The sequence below is a fragment of the Melozone crissalis genome, unplaced genomic scaffold, assembly GCF_028551555.1.
Source record: "Melozone crissalis strain CALT ecotype California unplaced genomic scaffold, PUWL_Pcris_2 ptg000036l_1, whole genome shotgun sequence".
NCBI classification, from domain to species: domain Eukaryota; kingdom Metazoa; phylum Chordata; class Aves; order Passeriformes; family Passerellidae; genus Melozone; species Melozone crissalis.
In genome coordinates this window covers 6,079,053-6,092,711 of record NW_026535814.1, presented here as the reverse complement: position 1 = coordinate 6,092,711, position 13,659 = coordinate 6,079,053, and the positions used below count along the sequence as shown (strand labels likewise).

General features: G+C 38.3%; 1 protein-coding gene across 3 annotated transcripts in view; it reads right to left on the bottom strand.

Moving 5' to 3' along the window:
* The window catches only part of TRPM3 (transient receptor potential cation channel subfamily M member 3), a 383,001-nt gene that overhangs the window by 50,090 nt on the left and 319,252 nt on the right, over positions 1–13,659 (bottom strand). For 2 of the 3 annotated variants that reach the window (XM_054283455.1, XM_054283456.1), the window contains exons 10-14: positions 13,325–13,425; positions 10,632–10,766; positions 8,000–8,050; positions 1,658–1,693; positions 1,379–1,519 (exon numbers count right to left, since the gene is read on the bottom strand). In XM_054283455.1, coding sequence (XP_054139430.1) covers positions 1,379–1,519; positions 1,658–1,693; positions 8,000–8,050; positions 10,632–10,766; positions 13,325–13,425 — 464 coding nt within the window. The remainder of the gene's footprint in view (positions 1–1,378; positions 1,520–1,657; positions 1,694–7,999; positions 8,051–10,631; positions 10,767–13,324; positions 13,426–13,659) is intronic. The other variant, XM_054283457.1, reaches the window with a different exon arrangement.

Genomic DNA, 13,659 nt, shown 5'->3' with positions numbered 1-13,659 from the left:
TAGTGATGAAAAACTACAGCTATTTGTGTATACATATACATATACATACACATGCATGTAGAGTGATGTAGAATATACAATAAAATTTAGTAATAATAATAATAATGATGAAAATATAGAAAATAAAATGTACTGCAATAGCATATATATACATACACCAATCAAATGATTGCATGCATATATATATATATACACATATACTAATCATATTATACACATACAGTAATCAAATATGCAGTTATTTCAAACTTGAGTTTCACATTATTTCACCAAAACCACATCAGAAGACATATATTTGGATTCAGGTAAAAATTACAACTGGTTAGGGCTGTTCTAGCAAGAAAGTGATAGGGACCACTGATAAGGTATCATTGGATTTCTCTGGAGTACATCAGCATTTTGGCCACTGCCATGGAACACTTTTATTGACTCTTGTGGAGCCCTCTGTGTGTTGGTTCAGTTTGGTGAAATCACTGCTCAAATGCTTTTGTCAATGGAGTGACTTTGGGAAGGAATTCTCTCCCACCAGCTACAATCACTGTCTTTCCTTTCAAATGTGAAGAATCTTAAGGACAAGCATATGGAAACAAATAAGCCCATTTTAGGTAGCTGTCTGCAAGCTTTTCACAGAGCTGTTGCTATTTATAGCGATTTATTAATACTTTCATTGTTGTGTATTGCTAAAATCTGAAATGTGAGGCAAAAGTAGGCAAAGAAGGAACTGGGAGGAACTGGGAGTCATTCTGGGAGGAGCTGAACAGACTCCTGTTCATGGTGAACTGGGTCAATGGCAATATGGATGATAATTAATAGTTTTTGTGTTTTAGAAAGACTTTGTATTCACTTATCAAACAAGGAACCCACAAAAATCACAAAAATACTTAACAATGGTGTTGCCATGAACCCAATGACCGCTGGAGCCACATCCAAAAAACAAAACATGTTTTGAGTTATGGGTTTCTTTGCCTTGAAACCTTCAGATCACAATCAGAAGATGAGCCCTGAGATAGGAAATGCGTCTAACAATGCAGAAGTTTTCAAATCTAACTCAGGAGTTAGAATTACAGTATTATTAGTTTAGGTCAAAAGACTTGCCTTTCAAAAGCTGTGAATACTCATAATTACAGGTTTTAGAGTCAGAGGAGACTGTTTTATGTGCTGGTTTCTGCAGGGCAGCTGAATGAAATATTTTTTTCATTAAATTTATAAAAACCATAGCTTGTATCAGTGTCTGGCTTGTGATGCATTATGGTGAGATAATAGCAATGCACATAATGGAAATGAATCTGGACCCCACCAGTCTGGAACCATCTAAGATGCTATGGTAATCCCTGCCAGTTGGTACAGTCCTGAGGATGGCAAGCAGCTTGTTTCTTACCCTCTTGGGCCCGAACAAGTTGTGGTACAGTGTTCTGAACCGCTTTCGGGTGTAATTGCAGCGGTACGCTCCTCCCATCAGGTACTCTATCACCAACCCAATATCAATCAGACTTATCCGGTAATCAGGAGGTAAGTTTCCCTGCAGTGAAAATAAGGATGATGGAAAAAGAAATTCTCATTACTGACATTGTTAAATGTACTTTAAAATGGACTTAGAATAAAACAAATTAAATAGGTAAAAGCAGGAATGTATTATTATGCTGGTTAATTAATTCACCTTAAAATAGATCCAACCGAAACCTGGATATTCTCGCTTGGAAAGAAGACATAAGTTAAATAAGAAGGTGAAGAACTTGTTGGAAGTAACAGAAGATAACGTCAGTACACAGTACTCATATTCTTCAGCTGGGGAAACAAGGAACATGACTGCAGAAACAAAAGCATGAGGATCGGTACACTTGAAAAGTCAGGCACAATTGCTGGACTCTAGTTCTGCAAGATAGCACTTTTCCTGCACCAGCTCTCACCCACAACTCATCCTGGCACCTCGATCTCTGCTGGCATCTCTCTGGACTGCCTATTCTGAACTGTCAAGGCATGTGAAGCAACATCACACAAAATCTTTTGTTCACATGGGACCAATTCCTTCCCATGCTGCAGTGTTTCCTTCCCATGTTCCAGGAAAGGAAGAGCAGGAGGTAAGATTGGTGTTACAGCTCTGAAGGAGTTACACAGGACATGAGCTATCATTATTACTAGTTGCTAGGGGAAAGGAGAGTCTATCAGCATTCAGTCTTGGAGTTGTGTTCAAAGAATACACACCCTTGCTTAAGTTTCACACCAAGAATGAGGAAAGCATCTGTATGTATGAAAGCTGTAATAAACAAAATACCTATGTGGCTAATTATTTTGGGGTTTTCTTATGAAGAAAACTAAAGGCCTAGAAATTTTTTGACATATTCTCTGAGTTCCTTACATATTTTACTAAAAGCCCTTTTAAACACATTATCTAGTTATGTAATTTCCAGCAGAGCCATGGAGATTTTCTCACAAGAAATGAACTGAGTTTGTGCTAAGGGTCATTAGCAGGATCCTGGAAAAGATGCCTACATACTTCTCCTTTCATTTCTTTTCCTCTCCTACCCTCTGTTAGATATTTCTATATACCTATATCTAAATAGATATATGTGTGTATGTGTATGTCAATGTATATCTATATGCCTGTGTGTATGTATGTGTATATGATGTCTTCAGCGTGTACTTTTTAACTTGAAAGGATACAGAATGACAAATACGTCCACATCTTACTGTCCTTTTTATGGGAACTCCCTTGCACACATCTTCCTACTCTTCACTTTCAAATCTGAAAATGGCATCACTAAGGTTATGAGCTCCCCAGTGCTTGGGGGTTGCAAAACTATGAAGAATGATTTCAGTAACAGATTGTCTCCTACTGCATATAAATTAACTCTGAGTTAATGGGCCATTTCTATTCTCTAGTTGCACTGAACCCAACGGGACATCTTGTATGCTGAACAATTTCAGGCTGAGCTGCACTCACAGATGTGCCAGTCAAGTCTCTGGGGGAGTCTCTGGCAATGGAGGAACAAAACCCCAGTGTGGGCACACCTGCTCTTCTATTCTCTTCAGAAAAATCTACACAAGGTAAACTCTGACCCCTTTACAGGAGGAAAGGACTAATGGGAAGGGAATGAACCCAAAGGAAGGTTTACCTCCTTCTCTAACTCTCTGCTTCTGAGTTGACTGGATGAGAGGTCTTGTTTCAGTAAGCATTCCCTACCAAAAAAGAAGGGATGATTCAGGAAATTGTGAATAGATCACCTGGCTCTAGAGACCTCACCAAGAAACCTTTCAGATTTAGAGAACCCTCTCTGTTCTGCATGTCACTGTGCAAAAGAAATGACTACAAGATAAAGGTGGAGAGACAAATTATCCTTCTGTGTACTGTGAACAGTAGCCTTGAAAAAAAGGAATATTACTCTAATAAAAAATTGTCTCATATAGCCAATATTGCAGAAGGACCAGAAATTGTAACTCTTCAAAGCTTCAAAATTTTTCAGTGCACTGTAATAATCTATTGTTCTATAATGATATACAGTACAGATTACAGTGAGCCTGTAGCTTATTTAATGTGTTCATTAGGAGAAGGTTAGTAATTCACATGGAGCAATTTTATGACTATCATGTCTTGCTTGAAATATCTGCATGTCTGGAGATATCTGCCTGGCTTCTCTGGAGATGTTCTTATTAGATTACAGCAGAGAATCACTAATGGAGAGCAGATGTCTACTGGTTCTGCAGAAGAGAAAAAATGGATGCAAAGATCCTCCTTCCTTTTAGACTTCAGCCATGAAGGACAAGGCTTATTTCCTGCCCTGCTACCATGGTGCAAGCAGCATGCTGCAAAGGCTGAGGAAGGAGAGAGGGAGGTTGTGCTTTCATAGTGTACCATGCCCAGCAATCAGCTGGCATTCAAAGGGACAAAAAATCAAGCAAATTTACTGGAAAAAATGGAGCTGCCAGTAATTTTCAAGTAATGTCCTCCAGCATATCTTTTTGCAACCTTCCTAATCTTGTTTAATTTGATGAGTGGGGCAATTACTATAGTTGGCAAGAATGTGTATTAGCTTAGATAATTTGGACATGGTAACGTTTATGCTGAACAGTTTAAGAAAGGTAACATCTAAAAATTAAATGAAAAATAAACCTAAAAAATTATATTTCAAAAAGTAAATTCTGCTAGGTTTGGTTGGTTTTCCCCCTAAAATGTTCTTGTCTTCCCAGAATGTATAAGAGGATAATTCTACTAGAGCAAGGATGAAAGGATTAGCAGAAATGGGAGTTGCACCTCCAAGGCAGGACTCCTTCCAACTTAAGGTCTTCACTCAAACTGAAGGCTTTAATGTTATTAAGTGGCAAAAAACATTTGAGCAGTTAAAGAACAACAGGCATCAGGGTGCTATACGTCTTATAAAGCTGAGTTTCTTGACACAGTTTTGATTTCTAAATTTTCATGAAAGATTTAGATAGAAAGATTCCAGTAAAATAACTTTGATAAAAGATGCATCTAAACCTCCCAGATAATACTGAAACACTTCACTAAAGAAAACTCCCAAATCCACAGGAAAAATACGCACTTCATAAACATTCCTTTTCCAAAGTGTGATACCCTAGTAAAGAAGACTGGACCATCCTTGTGACAGGAGTTACACACATTCCAAAGCACTTGCTCTGTCAGCAGACAGCTTGAACCACCCTGGCAGTGCTAAGAATGCTTGTAAATGAAACACAGTGGTGCAAGTGGGACAGAACTGCCCCAAGAACAACAAGAATTTGGATGAACTAATTCTAGTGCAGTCTAGGTGGTCAAGAATAATCAAGGAAAAAGTTTGATTTTGAGCTAAGATTGTTGTTCTGGTTAATAATCAACAAATCTTTTAATGCTGGGACAAACTCTTCAGTGTTAATGCACAATTCTTCTCCTGAAGAAATTTCAGGTTTAAAGTGTAGCTAGTCAGTTGTAGTACTTTTTTCACTTCAAGTGCATTTCTGTGTCACCATGTATCAAACCTCTGAGTCTGCATGCTGAGAAAGAAATAATACTGCCAAAATTCTATATATTGCTAGTTTGTTCTTTGGAAGTGCAGATGTGCAGAAGCAGTCCAAAAAAACCCCAACTTTGGAAATGTAAATAATCCTGAAGTGGAATTGAGATCTGTTAATTATATACAATGTTTTGGATAAATGAAAAAAAAAAATCTATCTATTAGTTACTACTGATCTTCATCAGCTAGTTGAGGCAGGGAAGGATTTTAATTTTTTTAAATTCATAGAGGGCAACCTCCACTTGCAGACAGGGTGTCCAGGAGAGCCACTGTGTGATTCTTTCTGCTTAGATTGGGTACATTCCTGTATATGGTCTATGGAAGGAAGCCAAAGTTAAGTTTGAAATCCTGGACCCTTGACAGGAGATGGCAAAATGGCCATGAGGCCAAAAGTGCAGGCAGGTTGGCCCTGCTATGTAGCTGTGAAATTGAGAGGACTGAAAGGTGATCTGAAGCAGAGTCATTACGACATAATTTGTCTTGTTAATACATGCAAAATTAATGCACATTCAGATTATTGTAGATTCTTTCAGATTTTATCTCCAGGCCTTTACAGTATGCTGCCTAGGCTATCAGTCTTCACAGCAGTATTTGGAAAACCAAAGGGAAAATACATTGTTGTATTATATGTTTTGTGTGCACATGTGTGTCTACAGGCTGCCATAAATGGAATGTGATAATATGACTTCTGTTGTTCTCATTATTTGCTTTATGAAGCAGGCAAGATTGTTTTTCAAACAAAACAAAGCAAAACAAAACAAAACAAAACAAAACATAACAAAACAATACTCTCCTACTGATTTACACAGCTATATAGTACAACAGTAGTAAATTACTGCTCCTATGATTTTTAATATCCATTCTCTATCTGAGAATCCACAATGCTCAAGATGCAAGTTTTTTAGCATACACCGTTTTAAACAGTGCAGGTTTTAAAACTGAGAGGTACATGTAAATGCACAGTGTATTTCATATCAATTAGGTATTGTCTCAAGGTGGTATAGTACATACTTTGGTATTTATATTCTGTGACGCTGTAATTAAATCTGAGAGGTTAGGTGTGTGGCATCAAAATATACATGAACTCAAAAAACTAGCAACAGCAGTGTGGTCTGTCTTGCATGCATGATGGGCCATCAAATTGTCAAATGGTGATGTGTCCATTAAGAAGTTTTTTCCAAAGAGGTGTTTTCATTTAAACTGTTGTCGGATCTGAGGACTGATTTATGCTTGGTTGATTGGTAAGGGATCTGCTCAGCTGTCAGGGCTATAGTGAGCTGCCACCTCTCGTTATGAAACCTGGCTGTTCTTCATCCTGGACAAAATGAGAAATAGAGCCCCAGAGGTCCAGTTTTCTTCAGGAAGGTGCTAAAGAGCCATACCAGACTGTCTGTTTTCAAAGCCCTCACCTATGCTCATAAGACTGATTCAATATAGTTGGAATTAATGAAGATTTTAGATATTGACAGAGGAAAGAAAGATAAATTTATCGAAAGATAACCATCACTTACTAGTTAGAAATCACTATGGAACAAATAATGTCATCAAATATAGTGTAAGTTTATTCAGTGTCTATTCATATACATCCATGAGTACTGATCATCTTTGACTACTTTGATGCCTTTTCTTTCAAGAGTTTCTTTAAACATACATATTTAGTTAGGGCCTCAGAAGAAAGAGATACATATTATTTAGTTACTCAACATACAATTTGCTATGCCTTTGAAGAAGATCTTGGAAAGGTGACTCTGGTGAAGAGAAGGCATTTGGAAAAAAAGTAGAAGACAAATCATGCTTCTTTCAAATTAATAAAGGCACATAAATAACTGCATATTGAGTAATAAAATATTCTGGAAACTTCAGCTTCAAGAGCAGTATCCATTCTAAATAGATTCTAGCTTCACTCTGCTCAGTCCAAGGGGATTTGTGCATACTTTCTTTTTGTAGGCATTTCACACTTTTCAATGGTCACTTAATACCCTATACATAATTGGACAATGATGATGCAATTTAACACACCAACCAAAGAATACCACCAGAACCTTCCTAACATGCTACTGATTACTCTGTAAAATTACTTAGGAAAAAGGTGCTATATGACACAATACTACTCTCCTCTCTTAGGTGGCTTCAATTCTGTCACTGTCAGAAAAAAACACAAAACCCTGTGCTCTTAGAAAAAATATCCTCTCCTTTTAAAATTTTCTATCTAGTTCCATGTACAGAGATATCCTTTCTCAAGTATGCTATCCTTGAGGTCGGACTTACATAATGTGCAAGGTTGTAATCCGCACATGCTCTGGGGGAATACTCAAGTTGATGAGGTCATTTGCAGACTCAATCTCCTTACTTGATCCATATATTTAAAGGATAAGGGATTTTTATTCCTTGCAGCCACTGTAACTCTTTTAATCCTGAGCACATTGGTAAAGGTATTTCCTGCCACTAGACCTTTCAGTATTTCCGTCCAGCTCTTCTAATAGATTTTTATAATTCAAGATTCTTGAAATTAACATGATAAGGGTCAGGGGGAACTTGCACTGCTAATTTTTATATTCTGCTGAGGAAGATAGCTAAAATGTACCACACAATACAGAATGAGGAACTGTTCCAAAAAGCCAGGATCCAGCACAAGGGTAATAGCTATTTTACAGGCTTGGAAGTAAACTAGCAACACAGAAAGTAGCTTAGACAACAGCTGCAGGTATGGAAAAATACAAGTAACAGCATAAATCCACACAGTATGTAAGAGCCTACAATTATGGCAGCAGACACACTATTACTCAAGCGTCTAAAACCACAGAGAAAGCAAGCCAAATAACTTGCTAATTGTGCTTTGTATGCAAAAAGTTCATATTTGGAGCACACAAACAGGACATTCTGTACTGGCAGGAAGGAGAAGGCTCTGACTGAAAGCTCATGCAGAACAGAGATTGTATCTAGCTACGAAAAACCAATAACATTCTTTTCAACCTACCGTCTGTTGGACTCACCTTTTTCACATCCCTGACTAGATGATGCAGAGTGTTGGATGGTCCGTGTCTCTGCAAAGGACAAATGAAGAAGAACAAAATAGTTTGCACAAAATATAAATGTTGAGATAACTTTCTCACTTTGCTGGTTTAGAAATCAGGCAGCTGAGAGCACTTCAATTGTACAGTGTTATCAATTAAAAAAAACCCCAAACAATTACAAGAGCATTATTTCACCTGTTTTTCTCTTTTGTAGAAAACTCTTCCTTCAGAAAACCCTGTAACTGCCACAGTGGATGAAAATGGAAGTCCTATATATTGGGTTAGGCTCCTGGCTTAGAAAAACCAGTAGCACAGCACAGCCTCTGGGAAAGAGTAGAAGCAAAACCAACTGCTTTAGTCTTAGCCTTCCTGCACTCAGGACCTCCAGTTCCACCGCTGGTGGTTCAGAAGCACTCTGAGCCTGGCATTGCATTGAGGCTGTCTCATCTGAAAGCTGCTCCCTCTGAATGCACATGCATGTGAATGCAGAATGCAAGGTCTGTGAATTTTTCCAATCTCCTTTTGACTCCAGCTGTCATTGCAAAAATATTCTGCAGAGGAGTCCCGCAATTTTGAATTTTGATCATACTACTACTACTACTACTACTACTATTATTACATCTTACTTTATTTTCTGCTTTGTTTTGACTGTTGCTAATATTTTAAGAGACTTTTATGAGAGGTCTCCTTGGTTGTAGCTGATATGGATGAGACCACTACACATGTGTAGAGTCGATGTTTCCGTATGTTCCGTATGTGCATTGCTCTGCACTTCCCCAACACTTAATTTTATGTAATCCCATCTCTGAGCATGATGAGACTTACCTGTGATTCTTCATATGCTGCTTCAGATTTTCTAAAACACCTGCAAATATTACTGTCTCTTCTGTAGGTACTATTTTTCAGATCTTACATAAACAAACTGAACAGAGTCTTCCAGAGTCTTCCATGACCCTGGTCATAATGTCCTTTTGTGGTAAAAATGGACCATGTTTTCCCTCTCCCTGTTTTTAGCATTCAAGTAGGTTTTAAACCAAAATTGTCCCTGATCTTCTAAACCATGGCAGCTACATTTCTTTAATAACCTTTGAAATTTTAAAATGCTGTCAAAGTTTTGCAAAAATAAAAGATGGAACCAAGTGCAACATTCTTATTCTCGTGCATGCTGATTGCAGAAATAGATTTCTAAGGCTTAACGTTTTCCTATAGAAGCTTGATAAACTCTTTGTTGACATAAAATTGATTCCCTTGCCTGTAGTTCTGTACTTCATTCTATTTTTACAAATTTGCCATAGCAGAGGTAAGATTCACTGGTTTGTAGCTTCACAGGTCATTCCTAAGTCTTATGCTGAAATATGGTCATTTTTAACTGGCCATGTAATTTTTTTTGAGGCTAAGGCAACTATGGATGCATTTGGTCATATAGTATAATTGGTAGTTCAGGCATTTCAGAGCCTGGGTCTTTTGGAATTTGTGCATGAAAAAATGTATGCTGATTTCTATAGCAATAAATTTGTTCAAAAAGTCCTTCTTTTAGCTGTGGAACTGAAGACTTCTGTCCAACTTATTCCCTGTAAAAACTGGCTTTTGCACAAGAACTACCATACTTATCCCTGTTACAAGGAAGCTCATAGGCATTCTGTTCTTAATACATAGATGCCAGTCAATAGGCAAAATGTAAGCTGACCAAAGTTCAGATGGGAGTTTGTCTCTAGGGTAGCTCATATGTACCCTATATATATATATACATACATACATACATACATATCTATCTATCTATCTATCTATCTATCTATCTATCTATCTATCCCTGTCCCTCCCTATTTTGCCCAAATTTAATGAATCCTTTATGAATATTTGATATTTTGCAAGACTGACATCTGGTCACCAGCAGTGTGATGCACATCCAGACAACAGTCCAGTGCAGCAGCTTATGACAGCAAAAACTGGGAATTCTACCAACTAGATTGGCCTTGAAGACTTTTTTTCATTACACATAAGAAGTTTGAACTTTCTGAACTACTACCTAAGTAAATAATAAAACCGTGAATGCTGGAATGTATTTTGCATTTGAGAATTCAGAAGCAGACTTAATTTGTGCAGTTTTATATTCACTTTAATTGTAAGGATTAAAAACTTTCAAACATTTTTTTAAAAGTCAAAGGTCTAAGCTTTGGAACTCAGTAGGGGCATGGGGAAACCCTTCATTGTAAGAGAGACTGATTAAGAGTTGGAAGATTTTTCTGAAACCATATTGTCAGGAGTCATATAACACCACTGTATCAGTCCTAAATTGCCAGTGACCGTCTTCCAGCCAGTACTACCTGCCTAAATCTTAGGTTTGTCATATTGGAATTACAATGACAAGAAATTAGCTGGCACTGTGTGAAGTTCATTTTATGTCTTTACAAAATCCATACAGCAGATTATGTGGACAAGGCACAGCATGTTACACTATATGAGAGACAAGCAAGAGAGACAATATGGACTAATGAAAACTTTCTGCAGCAGGTGTTGACTGCCTGATGCATCATCATCATGCCATTACAATACAAGTGGGAGCTAGAACAGTGAATATAGAGACAGAAAATTTGCCTTAGGCTGGCCCTACCGTATTGTACAATTCCTCTAGCCGGGAGATGGTGAGAAAACGATGCATGCTTACTCCATTTTCTATGAGTAATTTCACAAAATCCACTCTGTCCAACACCAGTGCATCCAGCATTGCTTGCTCAAGGGAGCCCACCTGCAAAGCAAGCGATTAATTGAAGCTGTTCCTGGGCGTGGCAGGCTACACCCAGCTGGTTCAGTCACTCCAGCACAAGCAGAGGGACTGACAAAATTCTGAGGGTTTCTCTTCTAGGCTTGAAATGGGATAATCACGGTTTTAATCTGTAACAATTTTTCTAATTCAGGGCTGCATTACAAAAAGGAATATTGGAGTGCTGGTTAAAATACTCTAGGAAAAATTGTTTAGGACAAAGGAACTGGAATCCAGTAAACTGGAGACCATATCTCTACCTTCACCATGTCATTATTATCATTATTTCTTTTCCTGTTAAACATTTTATTTATATTAGATACACTTGTTACGTGCACACGTAATCACTTTAATTCTGTCTTTTCTGGAGTTTTCTTTTGTTTGTGATATGGAACCTCAGGGAAATTTGAATACCAAGGAAACAGAAATAGCTTCATAATTTGCATTCCTTTGAAGGCCCAAATGCAAGAGGTCTTCTTACACAAAACCTCTCCTTCTTAACTCCTGGAGGTCAGGCAGAATTAGAAGGATGAGAAATTATCTCATCCTTCCAGCTTTTAGCTTCCAAAATGTTTGCAGTTTGCAGAATCTATTCAAATTTTTGCTATGATGTGGTGATGAAGAGATAACAATGAAGACAGTTCAATGCCATTATAATCCCTCCTGTGTTTTGACACCTACTTATGCCCAATATCAAAGACAAAATAAATAGTCCTGCTCACTCCATGACTGAAAAGGCAAGGATTTTTTACTAGCTTTTAGGGGTAGCAAGCTGTAGAAAGCTACATTTAAAGCAAGGATACTTAAACAGAAGCTTTTCCCATTGTTATAATTTTTTCCATTGGGAATTGTAAATGCTCATGTAATGATAGCATGTGAAATTTTAATGACAGTGATGAAACAAGTGTCACAGCAGTGACTAATCTGGTCCAGTTGAAACTCCTGACTGAATAAGTTGGACTTTAAGGAGATACAGGTAAGGATGTAGACCTTCCTTTTTTTTTTTTTTTTTTTTTTTTTTTTTTTTTTTTTTTTTTTGTGCGTGACTTCTGCACCTGTAAAAGCTGTAGCACAGTCAAGGAGTTGACTCTTCCTCCTCTGCCTGACAGACTATTCAATAACTCCTCTATTTACAGTCCTCCCTCTCCTGAAGAGAATCCACACCCCTGGTGCTCCCTGAGAATGGTATTAGCCAGCGCAATAAATAGGTATGATTCGTGCTGATAAAAATTGAAACAGTAATTGATTTTGATACAGTAATTAATATTTGAGAATAACAAATAGTTAAAAAGTTGTAACACCAAAAGAAGAGAGGGAGAGGAGGGGCTCCATCCTCCACTTCTCAGCATATCTTCTCAAGGACCACAGGAAAGAAGCCAAAGATACAGCTGCTAAAAATGAGCAGGAACCTGGTTGGGTCCAAGGAAATGCTAATTATAAGGGACTTATTGCTTTGATGTGTAGATGCAGTGATATGTTAGTCTTGGCTTACATTGTACTGGCTTGGTGCGCATGTGTAACCCAAAGGTGAATTAAAGGACAACGAAGAAGACTGCAGGGCCTTCATCAGTGACGACCCCCAAAGACTTGTGCGACCACCAAACCGAGTGGTGGCGCATGCGTGATGAGGGTGGTAATGAGGGCGGAGACAGAAAAGTGACGAACTGAAAATAGGAGGAGATGGCATTGACACATGGCATATAAGGGGTGACTTTCACTTGGCAAGTTTGTACATGAGGTGGCAAGGGTCATTGAACTCTGCCCTCCATACCCCGCGGTTGTTTTTGCTTATGCGCTATTATTGGAACCAAATTATCCCTTATTTTAATCGAATTATATTGTATCCAATTTTATATTTTTTTCATTTTAACTATTCAATTAAAATTGTTACTACTTTTAATATTTTTGGGCTTTTTTATGATGGGATAATTGGGCAAACAAAACACCAGGGAGGAACTGGAGCACAGGGCGGTGCAGATGTAGAGCAGGCAGATCGATGCAGAGCAGCAGTGGGAGCAGAATTAACACCACCAGAGGTCTGGAGCCACAGCCCATTCCTGGTGACACTGCTGACCAGCTCCTGCAGTCTACCTGACCTCCAACATTTGTATGGTATCTTTTATGTCAAACCTTCACCTCAAATTCAGTATTTGCATATAAAAGTGTGCTGCTTGAAGAAAAAAAAGAAGTTTTGACTTTCCTTGAATTTGTAGTCTAGCACTAAAATATGGCTGTATACTCGTTTTCCTCAGCTTGCAGAATCATGTTTGGTAGCATAACTCTGGTACTTCCCGTTTTTTCAGAGGTATGGTGTCCTACTGTTAAGGCATCGCTAGATGTCACCATTTCCTTGGACAACAGAACACATTAACCTCTCTGCAACTGTGCCTGCCTTCAGCTACTGTGCCTGGGAACCGTGAGCTTGGCAGGACCCAGAGTATTTCAAACCACACTAAAACCACCACTGCAAACAGAATGGATTTAATACTCTGTAGGGTGCAAAATGTTTCTAACAGAAGATGTTGTACATATATATACGGTACCGGCCACTGCTGCCCATAAATAAAGATCTGGCTGCGGGCGATGTCCACTCTGTTCCAGGCTAGCGCTAGGCTCAGCTGGTCGGGAGCAGATGCATTCGCTCCTGTGCACACAGACAGGGGAGCAGGAGCAGAGCAGGAGAAAAAAGAAACAAGACATTAGGCTCAGTATGCCCTGGTAACTCCTCTTTGTGAAGTCTCACAGATGTCCATGTGATTTCTGCAACTGATCTCATATTAAAACAAAACCAAACCTTCCATTGCACCTGTAAAAAAAAAAAAAAAAAATCCATTTTCAAATCTGCATCTCTAGTTCTCAGATTGCCTTACATACATTA